The 26,026-nt window shown below is 67.9% G+C and overlaps 4 protein-coding genes and 1 non-coding gene across 5 annotated transcripts; 4 read left to right on the forward strand and 1 right to left on the reverse strand.

Annotated features, from left to right (window-relative positions):
* Positions 1 to 167: 167 nt before the first annotated feature.
* On the forward strand, positions 168 to 7,227 carry OSBP (oxysterol binding protein). The gene is made up of 14 exons (XM_054200899.1): positions 168 to 481; positions 1,171 to 1,379; positions 2,647 to 2,894; positions 2,988 to 3,186; positions 4,319 to 4,421; positions 4,509 to 4,563; positions 4,745 to 4,876; positions 4,957 to 5,202; positions 5,281 to 5,401; positions 5,548 to 5,651; positions 5,761 to 5,856; positions 5,940 to 6,121; positions 6,311 to 6,531; positions 6,668 to 7,227. The coding sequence occupies exons 1-14, from the start codon at positions 171 to 173 to the stop codon at positions 6,808 to 6,810; spliced, it is 2,370 nt and encodes a 789-aa protein (XP_054056874.1). The 5' UTR covers positions 168 to 170; the 3' UTR covers positions 6,811 to 7,227.
* A 1,455-nt stretch (positions 7,228 to 8,682) lies between these two features.
* On the forward strand, positions 8,683 to 8,755 carry TRNAV-UAC (transfer RNA valine (anticodon UAC)). The gene has a single exon. It is a non-coding gene; the product is annotated as a tRNA-Val (tRNA).
* Positions 8,756 to 9,251: 496 nt separating this feature from the next.
* Positions 9,252 to 14,403, reverse strand: CABP4 (calcium binding protein 4). The gene is given in 7 exon segments (XM_054200037.1): positions 9,252 to 9,280; positions 9,378 to 9,525; positions 10,946 to 11,055; positions 11,153 to 11,296; positions 12,797 to 12,827; positions 14,154 to 14,330; positions 14,332 to 14,403. Coding segments are annotated over 7 exon segments (711 nt in total).
* A 2,909-nt stretch (positions 14,404 to 17,312) lies between these two features.
* On the forward strand, positions 17,313 to 18,764 carry GPR152 (G protein-coupled receptor 152). Its single transcript, XM_054197739.1, has one exon. The coding sequence runs from the start codon at positions 17,313 to 17,315 to the stop codon at positions 18,762 to 18,764; it is 1,452 nt and encodes a 483-aa protein (XP_054053714.1).
* A 1,117-nt stretch (positions 18,765 to 19,881) lies between these two features.
* CORO1B (coronin 1B) lies at positions 19,882 to 25,705 on the forward strand. Its single transcript, XM_054199147.1, is given in 14 exon segments — positions 19,882 to 19,975; positions 21,352 to 21,554; positions 21,657 to 21,779; positions 21,888 to 22,017; positions 22,102 to 22,283; positions 22,523 to 22,642; positions 22,723 to 22,827; positions 22,916 to 23,061; positions 23,171 to 23,228; positions 24,240 to 24,318; positions 24,321 to 24,397; positions 24,399 to 24,467; positions 24,470 to 24,550; positions 25,557 to 25,705. Coding segments are annotated over 13 exon segments (1,500 nt in total). The 5' UTR covers positions 19,882 to 19,975; positions 21,352 to 21,353; the 3' UTR covers positions 25,686 to 25,705.
* Positions 25,706 to 26,026: the final 321 nt, after the last annotated feature.

Here is a 26,026-nt window from a genome sequence, read left to right on the forward strand (position 1 = left end):
TCGGCGCAAGCGCCGCCAGCAGCCACCGGGAGCGCGGGCCCCGCCCCTCGCGGGCGGTGCCACCAATCCGCTGGCCGGGGCGGTGCGCGCTGGGGCCGCCTCCGCCAATGGGGCGCGGCCGGGGGCGGGGCGGGTGACGGCAGCGCGGCGGGGCGGCGGCGGCGGCGGCGATGGCGGAGCTCCGCACGGCGGCGGCGGCAGCGGGCCCCGGGCCGGCGGCGCTGCCCGGCCCCATGGCGCTGCCCGCGGCCCCCGGTTCGGCCCCTGCCCTGCCCTCACCGGCGGCGGGAGGCGGGGCCGGGCCAGGCCCGGGGGCGGGCGCGGCGGCGGCAGCGGCGGCGGCGGGGGGCGGCGGTTCCGGGTCGGGCGGCGCCGGCTCCGGTTCGGCGCGGGAGGGCTGGCTCTTCAAATGGACCAACTACATCAAAGGCTACCAGCGCCGCTGGTTCGTGCTCAGCAACGGCCTCCTCAGCTACTACCGGTACGCACCGGGGAAGGGCCCCCGCCGCCGGGTCTCGGTGTTTCCCCCCTCCGGCCAGCACCCGAGGGCCCGTTCCCCTGTGGGTGGCTCGGTGGGCGAGGGGAACGGACACCTGAGCCCGATCGTGGGGCCGGTCCTCAATTATTTATGGGGGAACCGGAGCCCGCAGGCAGCTGCCGGCTCCGGTTACAGCTCGGCGGCGGAGGGGTGGGGGGGGACACCGTCCACCGGGGTCGTGCTGGGGGTGTCCCGGGCGGCTCCCTCCTTCTCTCCCTCCCGGGCTCGCTGACGTGGACGGGGTGTGCCAGGCTGGCACGGCCTCGCACGGCGCCGGGGACTTCACCCTCCGTGCCGGGATGCGGGAGGCACCGGGGGGGGGGGGGGGGCGGGGGGGAGCACGGTGGGTCCCCCGAGGCCTCTCCTGGGGGCTGCTGAGTCCTCCCCCCCCCGGTGCGGCGTTGCCAGCTTTGGCCCCGTTCCGGCGCTGGCGGTGAAACCCCACGCCGGCTGCTTGGCAAAACCAGCCGGGGGCTGGAGCCGCTGCCCTATTAATAGCCCAGCCTGCGGGGTGGGGAATGCCAACCTCCCCCCCCCCCCCCCAAGGGTTGGCTACCACCGGGGCTGGGCTACGGGTCACTTCTTTCCGCCAACCCCCTCAGCATCCTCTCGTCCTGCCCTCCCCCGCGCAGATCCAAGGCGGAGATGCGGCACACTTGCCGCGGCACCATCAACCTGGCCACAGCCAACATCACGGTGGAGGATTCCTGCAACTTCATCATCTCCAACGGCGGGGCCCAGACCTACCACCTGAAGGCCAGCTCGGAGGTGGAGCGGCAACGTTGGGTCACCGCCCTGGAGCTGGCCAAGGCCAAAGCCGTCAAGATGCTGGAGGAATCAGGTATGGCCCTGCCGCCAGCGTGCCATCACAGTGTGTCCCCCCGAATCCCCCCGGAGCCAGGGAGAACGTGTCAAGCCCCTGCTACACCCCAACCCCCTGCTACGCCCCATATGGGTCCCTCTCCTTCAACCCAGGGGCTGTTTTGCCGCTCCGTAGAAAGCAATCCTACGTGTTTTTCCCCTTCGCTCACCGCTTTTCCCTGTCCGTCCCTCATTCCCGGTCGCGGTGCTGCGCTCTCCTTTGGAGTAACGCAGCTTTCCTTCTGACGGCTCGGGTATCCCGGTGCCCTGCGCTGGGCTTTCCCAAACTCCCCAAACCAGGCGATTACGGCGCAGAAAACAAAAGTACAAGGGCGCGGGATGCTGCACGGCTCGGTCACCGTGCGTCACCTCGTGCTTAGGGGTTTTGGAAGCTCCCGGTGATGTAGGAGCGAGGGCTTGGTGCTTTGCTGGGACGAGGGCTCCCATCTTCTTCCTCACGGGCAAACATCCCAAATCCCCTGGGAATTGTCTTCGTTTCAAGACAAGCGAGCGAGCCTGGTGCTTGCGGTGGCGGTTGGGGGGACGATGACAACTGCGGAGTCTCTTCAATGTGGCTTCGGGCTTCCTCGGCGGTGCCTGCTGCTCTCCCTTCCCCAGTGAATCCCAGCTCCTTCCCGTTTGCCGGGTGCTCCTCCAGTTACGGACCTAAATCATCCCCCGCAACGCATCCAGCAGAGCAGGCGACGCTGGCAGCGGGACCCGGCCGTGCGGAGACACGGCTGCGTGAACACCCGGCTTGGAAACGGGTGGCCCGGGGGCGCTGGCAGCCGCTCGCCGAGCGGGGTTTTGGAGGGGTGGCCGTGGCCGTCTGCGTGCGAGCTCGGCAGTGCTGTCCTGGCCGCTGCGGCCGTGCCGGCGCGGAGCCGGCTTCCCCGCTGAGGAGCCGCCAGCAGCCTGGCACACGCGTCCTCACTAGCGTGACCTCTCCTGTGCCATGCCAGCAAAATCGGCCATCTGCTCCGAGCTGCCACGCCGCGGCCGTGGCGTCGCCGTCCAGGCTGCCGTGGCGGTGGCCGGGAGCGCTCCATGTGCGGCTCCCAGCCTTCAGGGGGTTGTGGGGGGGGCTCCTGCTGCGCCCGTCCTGGCAACCCCGTGGTCAGAGCCTGGTGTGGCTCAGGGGGCAGGTTGCTCCCGCTGCTCCCAGCACGCAGCTTCTCCTTCTTCCCCATCTCCTGGGAGGAGGGAGACCCCCAGGGGGTTACGCGAACGTCCCTTCCCGCTGGCAGATGACTCCGGTGACGAGTCGGTGTCGCAGACGGACAAGACGGAACTGCAGAGCACGCTGCGCACCCTGTCCAGCAAAGTGGAGGATCTGAGCACCTGCAACGACCTGATCGCCAAGCACGGCACGGCCCTGCAGCGCTCTCTCAGCGAGCTGGAGACCCTCCGCCTGCCGGCCGAGAGCACCGAGAAGATCAAGCAGGTGAACGAACGAGCCACCCTCTTCCGCATCACCTCCAACGCCATGATCAACGTGAGTCCGCACCCCATGCCGCAGGGGAAGTCCGCCGAGGGGTTTTGACACCCCCCACGGACCGTGCGCTGATGGGGCAGCGTTTCCCCGCAGGCCTGTCGGGATTTTCTGATGCTGGCCCAGACCCACAGCAAGAAGTGGCAGAAATCGCTGCAGCACGAACGGGATCAGCGCATCCGGCTGGAGGAGACGCTGGAGCAGCTGGCCAAGCAGCACAACCACCTGGAGAGGGCCTTCCGTGGGGCCACCGTCTTGCCCGCCAGCGCGCCCGGCACCGGCGGCTCTGCCAAAGGTATCGTAGAGCTGTAGAATGGTTTAGGTCGGAAGGGACCTTAAAGGCCACTCAGTGCCACCCCCTGCCCTGGGCAGGGACACCTCCCACCAGCCCAGGTTGCTCCAAGCCCCGTCCAACCTGGCCTTGAACCCCTCCAGGGATGGGGCAGCCACAGCTTCCCTGGGCAACCTGGGCCAGGGGCTCACCACCAAGTCAAGAATTCTTCCTCAGATCTCATCCAAGTCTCCCCTCTTTCAGCTTAAAACCCTTCCCCGTCGTCCCACGGCTCCCCTCCCTGATCCAGAGTCCCTCCCCAGCTTTCCTGGAGCCCCTTGAGGGCCTGGAAGGGGCTGGAAGGTCTCCGCGGAGCCTTCTCTTCTCCAGGCTGAACCCCCCCAGCTCTCTCAGCCTGTCCTCCCAGCAGAGGGGCTCCAGCCCTCCCAGCATCTCCGGGGCCTCCTCTGGCCCCGCTCCAACAGCTCCGTGTCCTTCTGCTGTTGGTGCCCCAGCGCTGGAGGCAGCACTGCAGGGGGGTCTCCCAGAGCGGAGCAGAGGGGCAGAATCCCCCCCTCGCCCCCCTGCCCACGCTGCTGGGGATGCAGCCCAGGGTGTGGGGGGTTCTGGGCTACCGTCGGACTTTGCCAGCTCTTGTTGAGCTTCTCATCCACCAACACCCCCAAGTCCTTCTCCTCAGGGCTGCTCTCCATCCCCTCATCCCCCGGCCTGGATGGATACTGGGGGTTGCCCCAACCCTTGCACTTGGCCTTGTTGAACATCATGAGGTTCACACAGGCCCGCTTCTTGAGCCCGTCCAGGTCCGTCTGGATGGTGTAACCCCCAGCTGCTTCCCGTCCTTTTCCCGAGCCAGGCTCGGTGTCCTTGGTGTCACCGACCCCGAGGGATAGGTCTGGCCGGTCTGTTCCCCGCTGCCGAGTGGCCGTGGCACCTGCAGCAGGCGGCGTGCTGTCCCACCGCCCATGAAACCTTCTGGCTCTGTCCCTGCTCCTCCGAAGCCTTGGCTGCCACCCCTCGGTGTGACAGGGGTGGTGTGTGGCCCCTCGCCTGGCTGGCGGTGACGGGAGACCCTCCCAAGTGCCTCACTGGGGGAAACCGGGAGGAATCTGCCTCGACTGCCCTCTCCCCTCCCCAGATCCGTGCTGCCCGGCGAAAGGAGACCTGAGCGACGAAGACGACGACAACGAGTTCTTCGACGCCCCGGAGATCATCACCATGCCGGAGAGCATGGGCCACAAGTGAGTGTCGGGGCGCGGGGGCTGCTTTCCTGCCCCCCAAACCCCGCTCGGGACTGACTCTGCCCCTCTTTCCCCCCCCCACAAAAGACGCACCGGCAGCAACATCAGCGGCACCAGCAGCGACATCAGCCTGGACGAGCAGGTAGGACGGCGACTTTCTGCTGGCATCGTGTGCCGAGCTGGCTCCGGGAGGAACAGGGCTGGCGGCGGGGTGGGGGGGTGGGTGGGGGGGCTGCGAGGCTGGTTCGGGGGTGCCCCAGTCCTGCGGAGGGATCGGGGGTCCCCAGCGGCGTCCCAGCAGCCCTTATCTCACCCCCGCCCAGTACAAGCACCAGGTAGAAGACACCAAGAAGGAGAAGAGAACCCGCATCCCCTACAAACCCAACTACAGCCTCAACCTCTGGAGCATCATGAAAAACTGCATCGGGAAGGAGTTGTCCAAGATCCCCATGCCGGTGAGCGGGGACGCAGCTGGCGGGGGGGTGCCAGGTACCCCGGAAACCCCCCCCCCCCCTTACGTCTCTCTTCCTTCTAGGTGAACTTCAACGAGCCCCTGTCCATGCTCCAGCGCCTGACCGAGGACCTGGAGTACCACGAGCTGCTCGACCGGGCGGCCAAATGCGAGAGTTCGCTGGAGCAGTTGTGCTACGTGGCCGCCTTCACCGTCTCGTCCTACTCCACCACCGTCTTCCGCACCAGCAAACCCTTCAACCCCCTCCTGGGGGAGACTTTTGAGCTGGATCGCCTGGAGGAGAACGGTTACCGTTCCCTCTGCGAGCAGGTACCGTCGGCCCCGCTCCTCCGGCCTCGCCGACCCCCTCGGGGCGGCCGGCGCTGAGTTGTCCCCTCTCCCGGCCAGGTGAGCCACCACCCCCCGGCCGCTGCCCACCACGCCGACTCCAAGCACGGCTGGACGCTTCGCCAGGAAATTAAAATCACCAGCAAATTTCGGGGCAAATACCTCTCCATCATGCCTCTGGGTGAGCGCCGCGGGCGGGTAGAGGCGTGGGGAAGGGAAGGACGGCTGCGCGGAGCCGAGGAGTGGGGCGGATTTGGGGTCCACGAAGGTCTCCGTGGGTCGGGCAGGATCCAGGGGAGCGTTCCCAGCGCAACTTTCCCTCCTCAGGTACCATCCACTGCGTCTTCCACTCTTCCGGCAACCACTACACGTGGAAAAAAGTCACCACCACCGTACACAACATCATCGTGGGCAAGCTCTGGATAGACCAGGTGGGATGAAATCCCGGGGACGGGGCTCCCGTGCCTCAGTTTCCCCTCCGGTGCCAGGGAAAGGGCCGTGGGGGGCTGGATGTGACCGTCCCCCACCTCCCCTCCGCAGTCGGGTGAAATCGAGATCGTCAACCACAAGACGGGCGACAAGTGCAACCTCAAGTTCGTTCCTTACAGCTATTTCTCGCGGGACGTGGCCAGGAAGGTAAGGGGCACGGGGAGGGACAGCGTTGGGACGCCCTGGGGTGCTCGTAGCTCCTCGTCGAGCCTGTCCCCTCTCCCCCTCAGGTCACGGGGGAGGTGACAGACCCCGCGGGGAAGGTGCATTTTGTCCTGCTGGGCACCTGGGACGAGAAGATGGACTGCTACAAGGTGACGCAGGGCGCTGGGGACAACGGAGCGGAAGGACGGCAGAGAGCCCACGAGGCCGAGGACAGCCGGGTGCTGCTGTGGAAGAGGAACCCGCTCCCGTGAGGAGGGGGACGATGGGACAAAGCGACCCCAGAGCTTGCGGGGGTGGGGGGGGGGTGGTTCCCAACCCCCGGCGAAGGGCAGGAGAGAGGGGGCTGGGTGTGAATCCTGTCGGTGGAGGGACTGTGAGGGTCTTTTTTTTTTATTTTTTTTTTTTTTTTTTTTTTTGCCCCCTCCCCGGCGCGTAGGAAGTACGCGGAGAACATGTACTACTTTTCGGAGCTGGCGTTGACGCTCAACGCCCCGGAGAGCGGCACGGCGCCCACCGACAGCCGTTGGCGCCCCGACCAGCGCCTGATGGAGAACGGCCGCTGGGACGAGGCCAACGCCGAAAAACAGCGCCTGGAAGAGAAACAACGCATCTCCCGCAAGAGACGGGAAGCCGAAGCCGCCAGGGCCACCGAGGACGGTAAGGAAAAGGGGACAAACGGCCCCCAAACCACCCCCCCCCCCCCCTCCCCTTCCCTGCTTTGGCCCTACGGCTCTCATCCCCCCCTACCCATCCTTGTCGTTCCCCCCCCCCCCTCAACCCAATCCTGCCCCAGGCACCCCCTACGACCCCTACAAGCCGCTGTGGTTCGAGCGCAAGAAGGACCCTGTCACCCAGGAGCTGGCGCACGTCTACAAGGGCGGTTACTGGGAGAGCAAAGAGAAGCAGGACTGGACCTTGTGCCCGGACATTTTCTGAGCCGGCGGAGTCAAGGGGGGGGTGGGACACACACACACACACACACACACACACTGGGGGGGGGTGGGGAGCCCCCGTCTGTCTGTCCGTCTGTCTTAACCGCCCGTCCCGTCGGCCGCGCTCGCCCGCCGGGGTTGCCTTAGCCCATCCAAACTGACTTTGATGCCGGAGCGGGGAGCGGGAACCGGCCCCCCCCACCCTCCACCCCTCCGCCCCCGCCCCAAAAAACCTGCTCAGAAGTTGGGGTGGGGGGGGGGTGTGGTGGTGTCTCCTTCATCCCATCCACTTCGCAGCGCCCCCCCCACGCCCCCCGGGGAGGGCAGGGGCTGGCTCTGCCCCGGGGCGGTGGGCGCAGCGGGGCGAGCCCGAGGCTGGCCTTGGTCTCTTCCCCCTCCCCATTTTTTCGGTTCTTCTCGGCCCCCCACCCCCCCCCCCGCCTCCCACACCCACCCGCCCAGGCATTGGGGTGCTCACGGCGGCGGGGGGGGGGGGGGGGGGGGTGCAGACTCCGCCCCACAGCCTGTTCTATAGGTATATATTATATATATGTAGAGAGCGAGCGGGGGGGTCCCCTTCTGCCCCCCCCGCGGGGCCACCCAGCCTCCCTGGGGTGTCCCCCAGCCACAGCCCGCCCCCCCGGCCGCAGAGCCCCCCCCCCTCCAGGTGCCTTCCCCAGAGGTTGTTTAGGGCAGGGGATGGTCCGAGGACTTGGGGGGCGGGGGGGGGGGGGGTGTGCGTCTCTCCCACCCATCCCCGGGGGGCAGCGGGGCCCCCGCATCCCCAAACACTACAGGGGCCAGGGAGATACGCTGTGGGGGGAGACGGGGGGGGTGTGTGTGTGTTTCTGCACCCCCAAAACTGAAAAGTGGGGGCGTATGATGCCTTTTTTTTTTTTTTTTTTTTTTTTTTTCTCTCCTCCCCCCTCCCCCCCCCAGGAAAACAACTTAAATTAAAATCTGTGAATGCCCCAACCTGCCTGTGCCTGCTCTGTGGGGGGGGGGGGGGGAGGCTGATCGTGGTGTTCCCCCCCCCCCCCCCCCCCCCCTTTACTACCGGGACTCTGGGGGGAGCTGAGGGACCACTTGATCCCCCCCAGGGCTCCCTGCACCCCAGAAAAGGGGGGGTGGCAGCACCCAAGAGCCCCGGACCCTCAGATTAGAAGGTGAGGGTGATGCTTTGCCAGCTGAGCTTCCGGGGGGGGGTCTGGGGGAGGAAGGCGGGGGGGGTGGGCACATGGTCCCCAACCTTCCTCATCCTCCTGGGTGTTGGGGTGCCGTGGGCACCTCAATATGTATCCCTGATGCCACCACGGGTGCCCAGCTGCCATTGTGATCCGCCCCCCCCCCATGTCCCTGGTGGGGGGTCCAGGTGCCACCCTAGCCCCCCCGGCCCCCTTCCCCAGGGGACACGGCTCATTGTCCCCATCGCTGGGGCCCTGGCCACCCCGAGGGACTCTCTGTGTACCCCAGCCACCTCCCGTGGGCCCTTGGGGCAGTCTTGGGGGTCCCTGGGACAGTTGTTCCCCCCCCACACACCCCCTCCCTGCAAGAAAAGGGAGCCATGGGCTACCGGAAATGGGGGTTGGACCCATGGGGACACCTATCCATGGCGGGGGGTTAACTCCAAGGCGTGACCCCACATATTTTGGGGGTGATCCCCCAGCCCTTGGGGCTTGTTTCCCCCACCCCCACCCCAAACTGGTCCTGGGGGTTTCATGTGTAGTGTGGTTCCACCCCCCCCCCCCCCCCCCCCCCCATAGCAGCGGCTCTGATGGGGCTCGAACCTGTGAACTTTGGTGCCGGCCGTCGGTAAAAGTCCAAGGCGCTCCCCCTTGCGCCACAGAGCCCCCCCCCCCAGCCCCCCTCCCGGGGTGGCTCCATGGTGTAGGGGTGATCACGTCTGCTTTACACGCAGAAGGTCCTGGGTTCGAGCCCCAGTGGAGCCACAACCCTCCAGTTGGGTTTTTGCGGGGGGGGAGGATCTTTATGCTGATATTCCCTCCCCCTTGATTAATTGGGCTGTGGATTAATTGGCGGATCGTCCAGCCAATAGCAGAGCGGGGCTTGGAACCACGTGACCCCAAACCCTGCCTGTATCCACGCCCCCCCCCCCCCCCCAAGCCTGGAGGGGTGGGCGGGGGCTGGGGAGAGGCTCCTCCCCACATGTCACCCTGTGTCCCCCAAGAGACACTCACCCCCCAGCTCTGATTGAGGATTTATTGGATTTATTGCCCCCCCCGGCCCTGCCACCACCCCCTGGGGAGGGTGGGGGGGCTGTTGGGGGCCTCATGTCTGCCCCACTCCCAGATGCGGGCTCGGCTCCAGCCGTTCACTCTGAAGCCTAATGGTGGCAGAGAGGTTGGGCAGGTCGGCTGGGCAAGGATGGTGGGGGGGGGGGGGTTCCCCGTGTGTGGGGGGGTCCCCTCCTGCCCCAAAGCTTCGTTACCGGGATGACAGCATCATAACGAACTCTGCGGGGCGAGGGAGGGGGGTGTGAGGGGACCCAACTGGGCCACGCTTCGCAGCCCCCCCCCAGCCACCTGATGTGTGGGGGGGGGGGGGCCTCACCATCGAAGTCCACGCGCCCATCCCCGTTGAGGTCCACGTCCTGCAGGATCTCGTCCACCTCCTGCGCCTTCAGCTGCTCCCCCAGCAGTGCAGCGATGGCCTCCCGCATCTCCGCGCTGCTGATCTCCCCGTCCCCGTTCACGTCGAACTGCGGCACCCACGGGGGGGGGGTCACCTTCCCCACCGGCCCCACCACCCTCCCTCCCGCCACGGCCGTGGTCACCCCCATGGTCACCATTTCCCCATGGTCTTCCCGTGGTCATCATCCCCTTCATGCCTGTGGTCAACCCCATGGTCTACCGTCCCCCCATAGTCTTCCCATGGTCACTGTCCCCTACATGTTCTTGGTCATCCCCATGGTGATCCCATGGTCTTCCCGTGGTCATCATCCCCTCCATGCCTGTGGTCACTCCCATGGTCACTATCACCCCATGGTCATCATCCCTTCTATGCCTGTGGTGAATCCCATGGTCTACTGTCCCCCACCATGGTCTTCCCATGGTCACTGTCCCCTGCTCGCTCATGGTCACCATTTCACTGTGGTCACGGTCACCCCATGGTCTTCCCATGGTCATCATCCCCTCCATGCCTGTGGTCACCCCCATGGTCTGATGTCCCCCCATGATCAATGTCACCCCATGGTCTTCCCATGGTCACCATCCACTCCATGCCCATGGTCACCATTTCCCTGTGGTCATGGTCTCCCCATGGTCTTCCCATGTTCACTGTCCCCTACACGCTTGTGGTCACCCCCGTGGTCACCCCCATGGTCACCATTTCCCTGTGGTCATGGTCACCCCATGATCTTCCTATGGTCATCATCCCCCTCCATACCCACGGTCACTCCCGTGGTCACTGTTCCCCCATGGTCTTCCCATGGTCACTGTCTCCTCCATGTCCTTGGTCACCCCCATGGTCACCATTCCCCCATGGTCATGGTCTTCCCATGGTCACTGGTCCCCATCATGCCTGTGGTCAACCCCATGGTCATTGTCCCCCCGTGGTCTTTCCTGGGTTGCTGTCCTCTCCATGCCTGTGGTCACCATTGTGGCTGTGGTCACATCAGTGGCCACCCCTGTGGCCATCATTACCACACAGTGTTCCCATGGTCATTGTCCCCCTTTATACCTGTGGTCACCCCCATGGTCACCACCACCCCATGGTCATGGTCTCAGCATGGTCTTCCCATGGTCATTGTCCCCCTCCATGCCTGTGGTCAACCCCATGGTCATCATTCCCCCATGGTCACGTTCTCCCCATAGTCTTCCTTGGTCGCTGTCCCCTCCATGCCTGTGGTGACCCCCATCGTCACCATCCCTCCATGGTCATGGTCGCCCCACGGTTTTCCTATGGTCATTGTTCCCCTCTACGCCTGTGGTCACCCCCATGATCACCATCCATCCCCCCATGGTCATGGTCTCCCCATGGTCTTCCCATGGTCATTGTCCCCCTCCATGCCTGTGGTCACCCCCATAGTCATGTTCTCCCCATGGCCTTTCCGTGGTCACTGTCCCCTCCATGCCAGTGGTCACCCCCGTGGCCGTGGTCCCCCATGGCAGCAGCCGTACCTCACGGAAGGCGATCTTGAGCTCCCTCACGCCCACCATGTGGGCCGTCTCCTCCCGCAACTTCGGCCCCATCATCTGCACGAAGTCCTCGAAGTCCACGCGGCCGCCCACTGCGGGAGAGGAAAGGGACAACCTTAGCTCCCCACGCCCCATCCCCTGCCCCTCCGGGCCCCTCCCCAGCCCCACGGCAGCCGGCCCCACGCTCACTCCTCATCTTGATGTGCTGGGAGATCTCGATGAGCTCCATCTCGGTGGGCATGTACCCCAGGGTGCGCATGCAGGCGCCCAGGTCCTTGTAGCTGAGGTACCCGTCCTGGTCCGTGTCGAACTCCTTGAAGGCATCCAGCAGCTCTGCCCGGACACGCGGGGACACGCGGGGACACGCACCCCGTCAGGCGTGGGCGTCCCCCAGGCACGGCGGCACCCCCGGGCAGGTCCCTCCCTGCATGCGGTACTGTGGCACGTGGCCCCATGGCTCTGCGCCCCATGGCAGACCCCTCCACAGCAGGTGTCCCCATGGCTCTGTGCCCCATGGCACTGCACCCCATGGGAGACCCCTCCATGGCATGTGTCCTCGTGGCACTGTGCCCCATGGGAGACCCCTCCATGACAACGTGTCCCCATGGCACTGCACCCCATGGCACTGCACCCCATGGCAGATCCCTCCATGACAACGTGTCCCCATGGCTCTGCACCCCATGGCAGATCCCTCCATGGCACGTGTCCCCATGGCACTGCACCCCACGGCACTGCATCCCACGGCAGACCCCTCCATGACAACATGTCCCCATGGCACTGCACTCCATGGCAGACCCCTCCATGACAATGTGTCCCCATGGCTCTGCACCCCATGGCAGATCCCTCCATGGCACGTGTCCCCATGGCACTGCACCCCATGGCAGATCCCTCCATGACAACATGTCCCCATGGCACTGCACCCCATGGCAGAGCCCTCCATGACAATGTGTCCCCATGGCACTGCACCCCATGGCAGACCCCTCCATGGCAACGTGTCCCCATGGCACTGCACCCCATGGCAGATCCCTCCATGACAACGTGTCCCCATGGCACTGCACCCCATGGCAGATCTCTCCATGACAATGTTTCCCCGTGGCACTGTGCCCCATGGGAGACCCCTCCATGACAACGTGTCCCCATGGCACTGCACTCCATGGCAGATCCTTCCATGGCAGGTGTCCCCATGGCTCTGCGCCCCATGGGAGACCCCTCCATGACAATGTGTCCGCATGGCACTGCACCCCATGGCAGAGCCCTCCATGACAATGTGTCCCCATGGCACTGTGCCCCATGGCAGAGCCCTCCATGACAACGTATCCCCATGGCACTGCACTCCATGGCAGATCCTTCCATGGCAGGTGTCCCCATGGCTCTGCGCCCCATGGGAGACCCCTCCATGACAATGTGTCCCCATGGCACTGCACCCCATGGCAGACCCCTCCATGGCAACGTGTCCCCATGGCTCTGTGCCCCATGGCAGGTCCCTCCACGGCACATGTCCCCATGGCAGATTCCTCGATAGCAGGTGTCCCTATGGCACTGCACCCCATGGCAGATCCTTCCATGGCATGTGTCCCCGTGGCACTGTACCCCATGGCAGACCCCTCCATGACAACATGTCCCCATGGCACTGCACCCCATGGCACTGCACCCCATGGGAGACCCCTCCATGACAACGTGTCCCCATGGCTCTGCACCCCATGGCAGACCCCTCCATGACAACGTGTCCCCATGGCACTGCACCCCATGGCAGACCCCTCCATGGCACGTGCCCCCCCATGCCCCCAGCCCACCCCAGCACCCCCGTGCCCCCCCTGTCCCCCCATTACTCACCGTCCAGCTCCTCTGGTGACAGCTCCCGCTCCTGGGCCAGGCGTGCACACACACACACACACACACGGGGGGGGGGGGGACAGAATCAGCCCCGGCTCAGCCCCAACCCGCCCCCCCTCCCCACCCCAGCAAACCGCGGTGTCACCTTCGTTAAGCGTGGGCCAAAATTAACTCCGGCGGGAGGGATTAAAGGGATTGGAAGCAAAGCCCTGCCCTGCCCCGGCCCCCGTGTCCCCTCTCCTGCCACCCACCCTGGGCCCCCCCCCAAGCCCGGGACCCCCGGTTTGCCCCCTGGCACCCACGGGTGCTGCCGAGGGCGGGGGACTCGCGTTCCCCATTCCAGGCTGTCCTCTTGGGTGTCCCCCAAGGCTGCGGGGTGTCCCCAACACCATCCCCCGTGCCCCCATGTCCCCTCCATCCCCAGGGTCCCGGAGTGTCCCCATTCCCATCCCGGAATGTCCCCAGTCCCGTCCCCAATGTCCCCGTCTCCATGGTCCCAGAGCATCCCCAATCCCATCCCCGGCGCCTCCGTGTCCCCCCCTGTTCCCAGGGTCCTGGAGTGTCCCCAACACCACCCCCAATGCCCTGTGTCCCCTCCATCTCCAGGGTCCCAGAGTGTCCCTGACCCTGTCCCCAGTGCCCCGTGTCCCCTCCAACACATGTTGCAGGACATCCCCAGGACCTTCCCCAGCACCTCCATGTCCCCTCCATCCCCGGGGTCCCTGTCCCCAGTGCCCCATGTCCCCTCTATCCCTGGGGTCCCAGAACATCCCTGACCCTGTCCCTTGTGCCCCATGTCCCCTCCATCCCTGGGGTCCCAGAGTGTCCCTCACTCTGTCCCCAGTGCCCCTTGTCCCCTCCATCCCCGGGGTCCCAGACTGTCCCTGACCCTGTCCCCGACCCTGTCCCCGACCCTGTGCCCGGTGACCCATGTCACCTCCATCCCCAGGGTCCCTGTCCCCAATGCCCCATGTCCCCTCCTTCCCCAGGGTCCCAGAGTGTCCCTCACCCTGTCCCCTCCTTCCCCAGGGTCCCTGTCCCCAGTGCCACATTGTCCCCTCCATCCCCCGGGTCCCAGAGCCTCCCTGCCTTCGTCCCCATGTCCCCTCCGTTCCCAATGTCCCCCCACACCCCATCCCCGTCCCCAGTGCCCCATGTCCCCTCCTTCCCCGGGGTCCCAGAGTGTCCCTCACCCTGTCCCCTCCTTCCCCAGGGTCCCTGTCCCCAGTGCCACATTGTCCCCTCCATCCCCTGGGTCCCAGAGCCTCCCCTCCGCACCTTCATCCCCACGACCCCTCTGTCCCCAGTGTCCCCCCCCCCCCGACCCTGTCCCCGTCCCCTGCCCGGCTGTCCCCACCTTGCCGAAGACGGTGTTGAGGAAGGGGGAGTAGGTCTTGGTGGCCGCGGCGTGGGGGTCCCCGGGCCCCTTCTTGCCGTTCTTCTGCCCGTGGCCGCCTTGCCGGGACTCAGAGCCTGGGCTTTTGGTAGCCGGGGGGCCACCGTCCTCGGGGGTTTTGGGGGTTTTCTCCCCCCCCCTCCCCCCTTTTCCCTTTCCCTGGGGTCTCCGTGTCCTTGGGGGCCCCCTTGTCCCCCCGGGAGCGTGGCATGGGGCCGGGGGTGGGTGGGCAGCGGGCAGGGAGCGGGACCCTGCGGTGGCCGAGCCTTAAGAAGGACCCGGAAAATCCTCTTACGCCCCGACGTGGCCCCCCCCGCGCCCCCCCCCCCCCCGCCGCTCCCCCGTGGGCTCCCTGGCCCCTGGCAGGGCAAAGCCAATTAGCGGCGATTAGCGGGAGGAAACGGCAACCGGGCGCCCGTCACCGGCCGTGGCCTCGCGCCGGGGCAGAGCCACACGGCCACGGCACCCCCAGCCACCGGCCGGGTCCCCAGCACGTGTCCTGGGGACATCCTCCGGGTCCCTGCGCCGGCACCAACCCACGTCCCCAACGCCGGCACCCCACGGCCACCACCCGTGTCCCCAGCACTAACCCACGTCCCCAACGCTCTCACTCCAAGGTCACCACCAGTGTCCCCAGCAATAAACCATGTCCCCAGCGCTGATACCTCAAGGCCACCACCCATGTCCCCAGCACCCAACCCATGTCCCCAACACTCTCACTCCAAGGCCACCACCAGCGTCCCCAGCAATAAACCGTGTCCCCAGCACTCTTACCCCGTGGCCACCACCAGTGTCCCCAGCAAAAAAACATGTCCCCAGCGCTGACACCTCAAGGCCTCCACCCATGTCCCCAGCACCAAACGGTGTCCCCAACACTCTCATGCCATGGCCACCACCCGTGTCCCCAACACCAACCCACGTCCCCAACACTCTCACCCCATGGCCACCACCAGTGTCCCCAGCACAAACCCATGTCCCCAACACTGTTACCCCGTGGCCACCACCTGTGTCCCCAGCAATAAACCATGTCCCCAACACTCTCACCTCAAGGCCACCACCAGTGTCCCCAGCACCAAATGGTGTCCCCTACACCAAATGGTGTCCCCAACACTCTCATGCCATGGCCACCAGCTGTGTCCCCAACACCAACCCATGTCCCCAACACTGTTACCCCGTGGCCACCACCTGTGTCCCCAGCACCAACCCACGTCCCCAGCGCTGACACCTCAAGGCCACCACCAGTGTCCCCAGCACCAAACGGTGTCCCCAACACTCTCATGCCGTGGCCACCACCAGTGTCCACAGCACCAAACGGTGTCCCCAACGCTCTCATGCCATGGCCACCAGCCGTGTCCCCAACATCAACCCATGTCCCCAATGCTCTTACCCCATGGCCACCACCCGTGTCCCCAGCACCAACCCATGTCCCCAGCACTGATACCTCAAGGCCACCACCCATGTCCCCAGCACCAAACGGTGTCCCCAACACTCTCATGCCATGGCCACCAGCCGTGTCCCCAACACCAACCCATGTCTCCAACACTGTTACCCCGTGGCCACCACCCGTGTCCCCAGCACCAACCCACGTCCCCAGCGCTGACACCTCAAGGCCACCACCAGTGTCCCCAGCACCAAACGGTGTCCCCAACACTCTCATGCCATGACCACCAGCCGTGTCCCCAACACCAACCCATGTCCCCAATGCTCTTACCCCATGGCCACCACCCGTGTCCCCAGCACCAACCCATGTCCCCAGCACTGATACCTCAAGGCCACCACCCATGTCCCCAGCACCAAACGGTGTCCCCAACACTCTCATGCCATGGCCACCACCAGTGTCCCCAGCACCAACCCACTTCCCCAACACCGTTACCCTGTGGCCACCACCCGTGTCCCCAGCACCAACAAACGTCCCCAATACTCTCACCCCATGGCCGCCACCCGTGTCCCCAGCCCAGACACCCATCCCCAGCACGGGGACCCATCCCCCCAGCCGGGATGTGACATCGCTGGATGCCGTGGTGGCCCCGGCCCCCCCGCCCTGTGTCACCGTGATACCATCAGCCTGGCTCAGCATCTGCCTGGCGGGTGGCAGCAGGAAGCCAGCGCGTGATGGGGAGATGCCATCGCGGGGACACTGTCACGCCACCGTACCAGCCCCCGCTGGCATGGCCACGACGCATGTGTCCCCATGTCCCCAGCCGGGGGGCTCCGGGACCCCCAACCCCGTGCCCCACGGGGCCAGAACTGGGTGGCCAGGAGTGAGAAGGGGGGTCCTGTCCCCCGGCTGTCCCCCCTGCTCCATGTCACCGTCCCCAAGCAGCGATAGCGGGGCTGCTTCCGTCCTGCCTGATAATGGGGAGCGAGCGCCCCACGCGTCTGTCCGTCCCCCCCCCCCCCCACTGGGTGGGGAAACTGAGGCACGGCTGGAGCCACCCCACCCCTCCCCGCAGAGCTGCCCACAGGGTCAGTGCTGGGGGGGGACAGGGGACATTTGGGGGGGTCACTGCCAAAGGGGGGGGGGGATAGTGGGAGGAGCTTCGAAATTGCAGCCCCTCCCACCCACTCCCACATATAGGGCACCCCACAGCCGGGTGCCCCCCACCCGCCGCCTCCGCCCAAGCCCTCCCCGCCATTAAGGTAGGTCCTACGTTAATTATTGACATGGACACCCCCCCCCCCACCCCAGGCAGGGTGTCCCCAGGCTTGGCCGGGGTGTGATGGCCTCGGTGGGCATGGGGTGGCCGGGGGGGGGGAGGGACGGGGATGCCATGGGGGGGCATCGGGGGGGGGCACCCCGAAATGAAGGCAGGGCAGGAGGAAGCCAGGCTGCGGTGGGGCGAGGTGGGGGGGGGGGACACTGGGTGGGTAATGGCGTGGTGCTGCGGGGCAGGGTGACACGGGAGGGGGTGACACAGGATGGGGTGACACGGGAGGGGGTGACATGGGAGGGGGTGACTTGGGAGGGGGTGACCCATGAGGGGATGAGCCAGGAGAGGGTGACACAGGATGGGGTGACACGGGAGGGGGTGACACTGGAGGGGGTGACCCGGGTGGGGGTGACACCCCTTCCCGCAGCCCTGAGCCACCCGTGGTGCCCACAGAACCGCAGCCCGGGCGATGGAGCCATGGAACGCCACGCTGTCCCCTACCCTGTCCCCCACCCTGTCCCCATGGATCCCCGGCACCCTGATGTGGGACGGCCAGCTGATGGTGGCCTGCGCGGCGCTGGGGTTGCCGGCCAACGCCTTCACCCTCTGGCTAACGGGCTGGCGCCTGCAGTGCCGAGGACTGGCCACCTTCATCTTCAGCCTGGCCACCTCCGACTTCCTCTTCCTGGCCAACTCCCTCTTGCAGATCTGGTCGGTGGCCCACGGCCACATATGGGTGCTGGGCACCCACCTCTGCCGCCTCCACAAGTTTCTCTACGGTTTGGGCTACTACAGCGGGCTCTTCTTACTAGCCACCATCAGCCTGGACCGCTGCCTTTTGGTGGCCACCCCACTCTGGTACCGGTGCCGGCGACCGGCCCGTTTACCGGCGGCGTTGTGCCTGGGCTCGTGGCTAGTGGCGGGGGTTTGCAGCTTGCCCGACGCGGCCTTGTCGGCAGCCGAGGAGGTGATGGCCGGCCTGGCGGTGTGCCGTAGCCGGAGAGGGAGCTGGGAGGTCCCCATGCGGTGGCTGGAGGTGGTGGTGGAAGGGCTACTGCCCTTCGGGGTGGTGGTGACGTGCCACGGAGCCGCCCTGCTGCTGGCCCGCTGGCGGCGTGGCCACGGTGGCCGCCCGCCGGCCCGTTTCCAGCGCATCGTGGCGGCCACGCTGAGCGCCTACGTGCTGCTGCATCTGCCCTTCCAGGTCACCCAGCTGCTGCAGCTGGTTGTCCCCAAGCCCCCCGGCCACCTCCTCTACCTGCTGGGGCTGGCCTTCAACCTGGGCAGCTGCCTCAACCCCTGCCTCTACCTGCTGCTGGGCACCCGCGCCGGCCACCGCCTGGCCCGCCTGCCACCCGCCCTGCTGGCCCGCCTGTCACCCGCCCTCATGGCCCACCTGCCACCCGCCGCCCTCGCCCACGTGCCACCTGCCACCGTCAGCCCTGTGCCACCCGCCCCCCCCGCCCACGTGGCGCTCACCACCCTCCCCTCTGTGCCACCCTCTCCTGCCAACCCGGTGCCACCCGCCGCCATCACCCCTGTGCCACCCACTGCCACCACCCCCGTGTCACCCTCCCCTGCCACCCCTATGCCACCAACTGCCATCACCCCTGGGCCACCCACTGCTGTCACCCCTGTGCCATCTGCTGCCATCAGCCCTGTGCCACCCACCACCATTACCCCCGTGTCACCCACTGCCATCACCCCTGTGCCACCCACCACTGTCACCCCTGTGCCACCCACCACTGTCACCACTGTCCCACCTTCCACTGTCACCCCTGTGCCACCCACCACTGTCACCACTGTCCCACCTTCCACTGTCACCCCTGTGCCATCTGCTGCCATCACCCCTGAGCCACCCACTGCTGTCACCCACCCGTCATCCGAGGCGCCCATGGTGTCCCCACCTGCAGGTCCATGAGCTGTCCCCCCCCCATCCCCTTCCAGCACGGCCGTGGGGTGGCACAGGGCCAGGTGTCCCCCATGTCCCCGCCGTCCCCCGGCTGGGGTCACCCCCAGCACGTCCCGTGCCCACCCACGCAGATGGGGCCTCGGTGGGGCACGGCCACCCGTGGGGATGTGGGGCACAGTGTGGCACAGGCTGGGCTCAGTGGGTGCCCATGGGGGACATATGCCCGGCCACCACGTGGCCCCACGGCGACCCTCCCCACGGGGTGACCCTGCCCACTGGGACCCTGCCCATAGGGACCCTCCCCATGGGGTGACCCTGCCCCACAGGGTGACCGTGCCCCATGGGGTGACCGTGCCCCACGCAGGGACTGTGCCACATGGGGACGCTGCCCCATGGGGTGACCCTGCCCCACGGGGTGACCCTGCCCACGGGGACACTGTGCCCATGGGGACCCTGCCTCACGAGGTGACCATGCACCATGATGACCCTCCCCACGGGGTGACCGTGCCCATGGGGTGACTGTCCCCCACACAGGGACCGTGCCCCATGAGGACCCTGCCCCACGGGGTGACCCTGCCCCACGGTGACCCTCCCCATGGGGTGACCGTGCTCGTGGGGACCCTCCCCACGGGGTGACCGTGTCCCACAGCGTGACCGTGCCCCACGGGGACCCTCCCCACGAGGTGACCCTGCCCCATGAGGACCCTGCCCCACGGTGACCCTCCCCACGGGGTGACCGTGCTCGTGGGGACCCTCCCCACGGGGTGACCGTGTCCCACAGCGTGACCCTGCCCCACGGGGACCCTCCCCACGGCGACCCTGCCCCACACAGGGACCCTCCCCACGAGGTGACCCTGCCCCATGAGGACCCTGCCCCACACAGGGACCCTGCCCCCCAAGGTGTCCCCTCCCCACGGGGACCCTCCCCACGGGGTGACCCTGCCCCACGGGGTCCGTCCCCCCCCCTCGCCGGTGCCGTGGCGGCTCCCGCTGCCCCGACGGCGGCAGAGCCCCGGTACGCGCCCCCCCCGGCCCTGGTTCCACCCCCCTTCCCCGGTTCCACCCCCGGCCCCGGTACCGGCTCCCCCCCCCCCCCAATCTCCCGTGCGCACGCGCGGGGCGGGGCGGGGCGGGGCGGCCCCGGTCACTTCCTGCCCCCGCCCCCTCCCGCCTCCGCCACCGGCCCCGCGCGCCGCCGCCGCCCGCTCCCGCCGGCCCCGGTGAGTGCGGGGACCGCACCGCCACCCCCCACCCCCCCCCACCCCCCCCCGGGCCTGGGGACACCGGTCCCCACCCCGGCCCTGTCCCCCGAGGTCCCGTGTCGTCCGTGTCCCTCCCGTCCCCCCCCGCCTCCGTCCTTCTTCCCCGGGGGGGCATCCCCGGCCCCGGGCACTCTCCGCCGAGGCGCCCCCCATCCGCTTCCCCGGGGGGTCAGCCCTGGCCCCGGCCCCTCCCCTGGCCCCATCCCTGCCCCCATCCCCGTCCTTGTCCCCATCCCTGTCCCCTTACCCATTGGGGCCACCCCTGTCCCCGTCCTCGTCCCCATCCCTGCCCCCTTAACCCACAGGGCCACCCCTGTCCCCGTCCTTGTCCCCATCCCTGTCCCCATCCCTGCCCCCGTCCCTGTCCCCGTCCCTATCCCTGCCCCCTTAACCCACAGGGCCACCCCTGTCCCCGTCCTTGTCCCCATCCCTGTCCCCTTACCCGTTGGGGCCACCCCTGTCCCCATCCTTGTCCCCTTACCCATCAGGACCACCCTTGTTCCCGTTCTTGTCCCCATCCATGTTCCTATCCCTGTCCCCTTACCCAGCAGAGCCACCCCGTCCCTGTCCTTGTCCCCATCCCTGTCCCCATTCCTGTCCCTTTGCCCAGGAGGGACATCCCTGTCCCCATCCTTGTCCCCTTATTCATCGGGGCCACCCCTGTCCCTGTCCTTGTCCCCATCCTTGTCCCCTTACCCAGCAGGGACATCCCTGTCCCCTTACTCATCGGGGCCATCCCTGTCCCTGTCCTTGTCCCCATCCCTTTTCCTATCCCTGTCCTTGTCCCCATCCCTGTCCCCTTACCCTGCAGGGTAAGGCCACCCCTGTCCCCATCTCTGTCCTTGTCCCCATCCCTTTGCCCAGGAGGGCCACCCCTGTCCCCAACCTTGTCCCCACCCCTGTCCCCTTACCCTGCAGGGTAAGGCCACCCCTGTCCCCATCCCCTTGTCCCCTGACCCGACAGAGCCCCCCTTTCTGTCCCCATCCCTCTACCCAGGGGTCCCCCCTTGTCCCCATCTCTGGAGGGGCCAGCCCTGTCCCTGTCGCGGGTGGGATGCTTCCTGTCCCGTGTCCGTCCCCCCCCTGCCCCCGAGCCCCCCACCATGGGGCAGGGCCGGGAGGGGTTTGTTTGCCCAGCGGGCAACAGGGCAGCCCTGGCTTCCCGCTCCCGGGAGGGGCCGAGCCGCCCTTTACCCGGGGCGGGCGACGGGGACAATCCCCTGGGGGGGTGCCCCGTGTCACCTCCTGCCTCCCTTGCCTGGGCTCTGCCCCACATCCTTGGGGTCCGTCCCCCCGCAGCCGGCGCTGACCCCCGGCCCTGGGGCGCTCCCCAGCCATGTCGTTTCGGAAGGTGGTGCGACAGAGTAAATTCCGGCACGTTTTCGGGCAACCGGTGAAGACGGAGCAGTGCTACGATGACATCCGCGTCTCCCGGGTCACCTGGGACAGCACCTTCTGCGCCGTCAACCCGGCCTTCCTCGCCATCATCGTGGAGGCCAGCGGCGGCGGCGCCTTCCTCGTCCTCCCCTTGCACAAGGTGACACCGGGCTGGCGACGTGGCCGGCGGGGGGGTGTCCGTGCTGCCCCCCCCCACCTCCGCCTCCAGCCGTCTGTCTTACTTTTGTCACTTTGTCCCCAGACCGGGCGCATCGACAAGTCGTACCCCACGGTGTGCGGGCACACGGGGCCCGTCCTGGACATCGACTGGTGTCCCCACAACGACCACGTCATCGCCAGCGGCTCGGAGGACTGCACCGTCATGGTGAGGGGCCGGGGCCGGGGGGGTGGCGGGCACGGCTCGGGGGGGAAGCCCTTTGGCCGCCGTCCCCCTCCCTTTGGCCACTGTCCCCCCCTTCTCTGTCCCCCTCAGGTGTGGCAGATCCCCGAGAACGGGCTGAGCCAGCCGCTGACGGAGCCGGTGGTGGTGTTGGAGGGACACTCCAAGCGGGTGGGCATCATCTCCTGGCACCCCACCGCCCGCAACGTCCTCCTCAGCGCCGGTAGGGGCTTTGTGGGGGGGGGAGGTTGGGCGAGAGGGGTGACACACGTGGCCCCAGGTGACAACGCCCTTTCGGGGTCCCCAGGTTGCGACAACGTGGTGCTGATCTGGAACGTGGGGACGGCGGAGGAGCTGTACCGCCTGGAGGGGCTGCACCCCGACCTCATCTACAGCGTCAGCTGGAGCCGCGACGGCGCCCGCTTCTGCACCGCCTGCAAGGACAAGAGCGTCCGCGTCATCGACCCCCGCCGCGGCACCGTGGTGGCCGTGAGTCCCCTGGGCGAGGGGGGGGGGGTGGGGGGGGGACCCGTCACCCCGCTGTGTCCCCTGGGCCATGGAGAGAAACCTCCCCCAGCTCTGCCCTCGTCGCCTGGTGGCCCTCGTTATCCCGCGTCCCTTCTCCCTCCCGTTCTCCCCTGTCGCTTGGGTGTCCCCTGCCCCACCCCGGGGTGCTGTGACGGTGCCGTGACACACACCCCCCCCCCTCTTTTTTGTCCCCTCGCCAGGAGAAGGAACGGGCGCACGAAGGGGCTCGGCCCATGCGGGCCATCTTCTTGGCCGACGGCAAGATCTTCACCACCGGCTTCAGCCGCATGAGCGAGCGGCAGCTGGCGCTGTGGGACATGGTGAGGGCCACCCCGGGGGGTCCCGAGGGGACCGTGTCGGGCTGTCCCCCCTGGGCTCACCCCCCACCTCCACCCCACAGGAGAACCTGGAGGAGCCCATGGGGCTGCAGGAGCTGGACTCCAGCAACGGGGCTCTGCTGCCCTTCTACGACCCGGACACCAACGTGGTCTACGTCTGTGGCAAGGTACGTCCCCGCGGTGCCACCTGCTCCCCCCCCTGCCTCGCCACGGTCCCCCGCCGCCCCTGGAGCCCGCTAACGGCGTTGTCCCCAGGGGGACTCGAGCATCCGGTACTTCGAGATCACGGAGGAACCACCCTACATCCATTTCCTCAACACCTTCACCAGTAAGGAGCCCCAGCGGGGCATGGGCTGGATGCCCAAGCGGGGGCTGGACGTCAGCAAGTGCGAGATCGCCAGGTGGGGACACGGCGGGGACAAAGTGAGGCGGGGGGGGGACGGACACACGTCCCCCATTTCCACCTCCCCACCCTTTACTTCCCCCCCCCCCTCCACCGCCGCCGCGCAGGTTCTACAAGCTGCACGAGCGCAAGTGTGAGCCCATCATCATGACGGTGCCAAGGAAGGTCGGTGGGGGGTGGCGGGGACAGGGATGGTTTCCCCCCCCCCCCACTTCGTCCTCGGGGCTTGGCAGCAGGGTGGGGGTGGTCCCTGGGCAGGGGGAGGTGGCTGGGTGGGGGTCCCCAGGGGGGGCGCTGCGTGGGGTATGTGGGGAAGGACATGGTGGCCCGCCTGGGGGGGTCCCCAATCGGGCTGGGTGGGGGTCCCAGTGAGGGCTGGGGGGGGGTCCTGGGGTAGAACACGGTGCCTGGGTGGGGCTCCCCGTGGGGTCTGGGGGGGGGCCCTGGGTCTGGGGGTGTCCCCTATCAGGCTGGGTCTGGGTGGGGTCCCTGGGCAGGACCTGGGTGGCTGGGTGGGGGGTTCCCCATGGGGTCTGTGTGGGGTCCCTGGGCAGGACATGGTGCCTGGGTGTGGGGGGGGGTCCCCAGTCAGGCTGGGTGGGGGTCCCTGTGGGGGCTTTGTGGGGTCCCTGGGTAGAACATGGTGCCTGGGTGGGGGGGGTCCCCAGCGAGGCTGGGTGGGGGTCCCTGTAGGGGCTTTGTGGGGTTCTTGGGTGTGGGGGGGTCCCCAATCAGGCTGGGTGGGGGTCCCTGTAGGGGCTTTGTGGGGTTCTTGGGTGTGGGGGGGTCCCCAATCAGGCTGGGCGGTGTCCCTGTCAGGACCTGGGTGGCTGGGTGGGGGGGGTTCCCCGTGGGGTCTGTGTGGGGTCCCTATGGAGGACACAGTGCCTGGGTGGGGGGGGAAACCAAATCAGGCTGGGTGGGGGTCCCAGTGGGGGCCGCGTGGGGTCCCTGGGTGTGGGGGGGGGGTCCCCAGTGAGGCTGGGTGGGGGTCCCTGTGGGGGCCGCGTGGGGTCCCTGGGTGTGGGGGGGGGGTCCCTGCGGGGTCTACGCGGGAGTCTCTGCGGAGGACGCAGCACCTGGGTGGTGGTGGGGGGGGGGGGGGGTGTCCCCGGAGGGTCCCACCGTCCCCTCTGACATTGTCGGGGGGCGGGGGGGGGGGCGGACGGCGCGCAGTCTGACCTGTTCCAGGACGACCTGTACCCCGACACGGCGGGCCCCGAGGCGGCCATGGAGGCGGAGGAGTGGGTGGCGGGAGGACGGCGGGGCCGGTGCTGGTGTCCCTGCGCCAGGCCTACGTCCCCAGCAAGCAGCGGGACCTCAAGGTCAGCCGCCCGCTCCCTCCTCCACGAGAGCCGCCCCCCCCCAGCCGCCGCCGCCGCCCCCCCAGCCGGAGCCACCACCCCCCCCCTCCACGCCCCCCGCCGCCGCCCCCCGCCCGCCTCAGCGCGCCGCCGGCGCTGGGCACCCTCCCCTCGGCGCACACGGTAGGTGGGGGGGGGGGGGTCTTTGTGGGTGGGGTCTCTAGGGGTGGGGCTATGGCGGGGGTGGGGTCCCTATGGATGGGGCCATGGAGTGGGTGGTGCCATGGAGTGGGTGGGGTCTCTATGGGTGGGGTCTGGGTGGGTGGGGCCATGGAGTGGGTGGGGCCTCTGGGTGGAGTCTCCATGGGTGGGGCTATGGGGTGGGTGGGGCTATAGGGTGGGTGGGGTCTGTGTGGGTGGGGCCCCTGGGTGGGGCTGTGGAGTGGGTGGGGTCTCTATGGGTGGGGCTATGGGGTGGGTGTTGTCTTTGTGGGTGGGGCCGTGGAGTGGGTGGGGTCTGTGGGGGTGGGGTTATGGAGTGGGTGGGGTCCTTGGGTGGGGTCTCTATGGGCGGGGCTATGGGGTGGGTGGAGTCTCTGTGGGTGGGGTCCCTGGGTGGGGCTACGGAGTGGGTGGGGGCTGTGGGTGGGGCTATGAGTGGGTGGGGTCTGTGGGGGTGGGCTTATGGAGTGGGTGGGGTCCTTGGGTGGGGTCTCTATGGGCGGGGCTATGGAGTGGGTGGGGTCTCTGGGTGGGGCTATGGGGTGTGGGGGGGCTCTGGGGGTGGGGCTGAGAGGGTGGGGGCTGCGTGGTGGGGCCATGGAGTGGGTGGGGGCTCCGGGGGGGGTGTGTGTGTGTCTTTGTGGGTGGAGCTATGGAATGGGTGGGGCTATAAAGGGGGTGGGGTCTCTTTGGGTGGGGCTATGTGGTGGGTGGGGTCTGGGGGTGGGGCTATAAAGTGGGCGGGGTCTCTGGGGGGTGGGGCTGGGGGGTGGGTGGGGCCAAGCTGGGCAAGTGGGTGGGGGTGATGGTTAGCTCACACACCCCCCCCCCCCCCAACCCTAGATGGGTGTGGCGGGGGGAGGGGAGGGGGGGGGGGGGGGGTGTCCTGGGTGGGCGTGGCTCTGGGTGGGCGTGGCTGACGGGGGGTGGGGGGGGGTCTATGTGCTTGCTGGTTTTGTGCGTGCAGGGGGGCGGCGGGCGGCTGGAGGAGGTGCTGCAGGAGGTGGCCGCGCTGCGGGCGCTGGTGGCCGAGCAGGGCCACCGCATCGCCCGCCTGGAGGAGCAGCTCAGCCGCCTGGAGAACGGCCACGTCTAGGGACATCAGCCCCCCCTCCCCCCCCCCCCCCCCCCAAAACCCCTCTCCCTTCCCCCTCCCCTCAGGGACCAACCCCCCCCCCCCCCCCCCAACTCGGGGACACCCCCCCCCAGGGACCATGCCTGCGCCCCAGGGTCCCCCGAGCCCTCCCACCCCCCCTGGGGTCTTGTCCCCATGTGTGTCCCCCCGTCCCCCCCCCCCCCAAGCTGGGTCCTTCTCCCGTTGGAGGGCTGGCCGCCCCTCTGGCAGCTCCCCCCTCGCCCCCATTGCCTTACTGGGTGCTGCCCCCCCACCCCCCCCCCGCTCCTTAAATCATGGACCATTTCCCCCTCGCCCCCCAC

This window comes from Rissa tridactyla, chromosome 4 (assembly GCF_028500815.1).
Source record: "Rissa tridactyla isolate bRisTri1 chromosome 4, bRisTri1.patW.cur.20221130, whole genome shotgun sequence".
In the NCBI taxonomy this organism is placed as follows: domain Eukaryota; kingdom Metazoa; phylum Chordata; class Aves; order Charadriiformes; family Laridae; genus Rissa; species Rissa tridactyla.

Coding starts and splice junctions, on each gene's coding strand:
- OSBP (XM_054200899.1), top strand. CDS start 171: ATGGCGGAGCTCCGCACGGCGGCGGCGGCAGCGGGCCCCGGGCCGGCG. Junction 482..1,170: donor GGCCTCCTCAGCTACTACCG/GTACGCACCGGG, acceptor TCCCCCGCGCAG/ATCCAAGGCGGAGATGCGGC. Junction 2,895..2,987: donor CCTCCAACGCCATGATCAAC/GTGAGTCCGCAC, acceptor GTTTCCCCGCAG/GCCTGTCGGGATTTTCTGAT.
- GPR152 (XM_054197739.1), top strand. CDS start 17,313: ATGGAGCCATGGAACGCCACGCTGTCCCCTACCCTGTCCCCCACCCTG.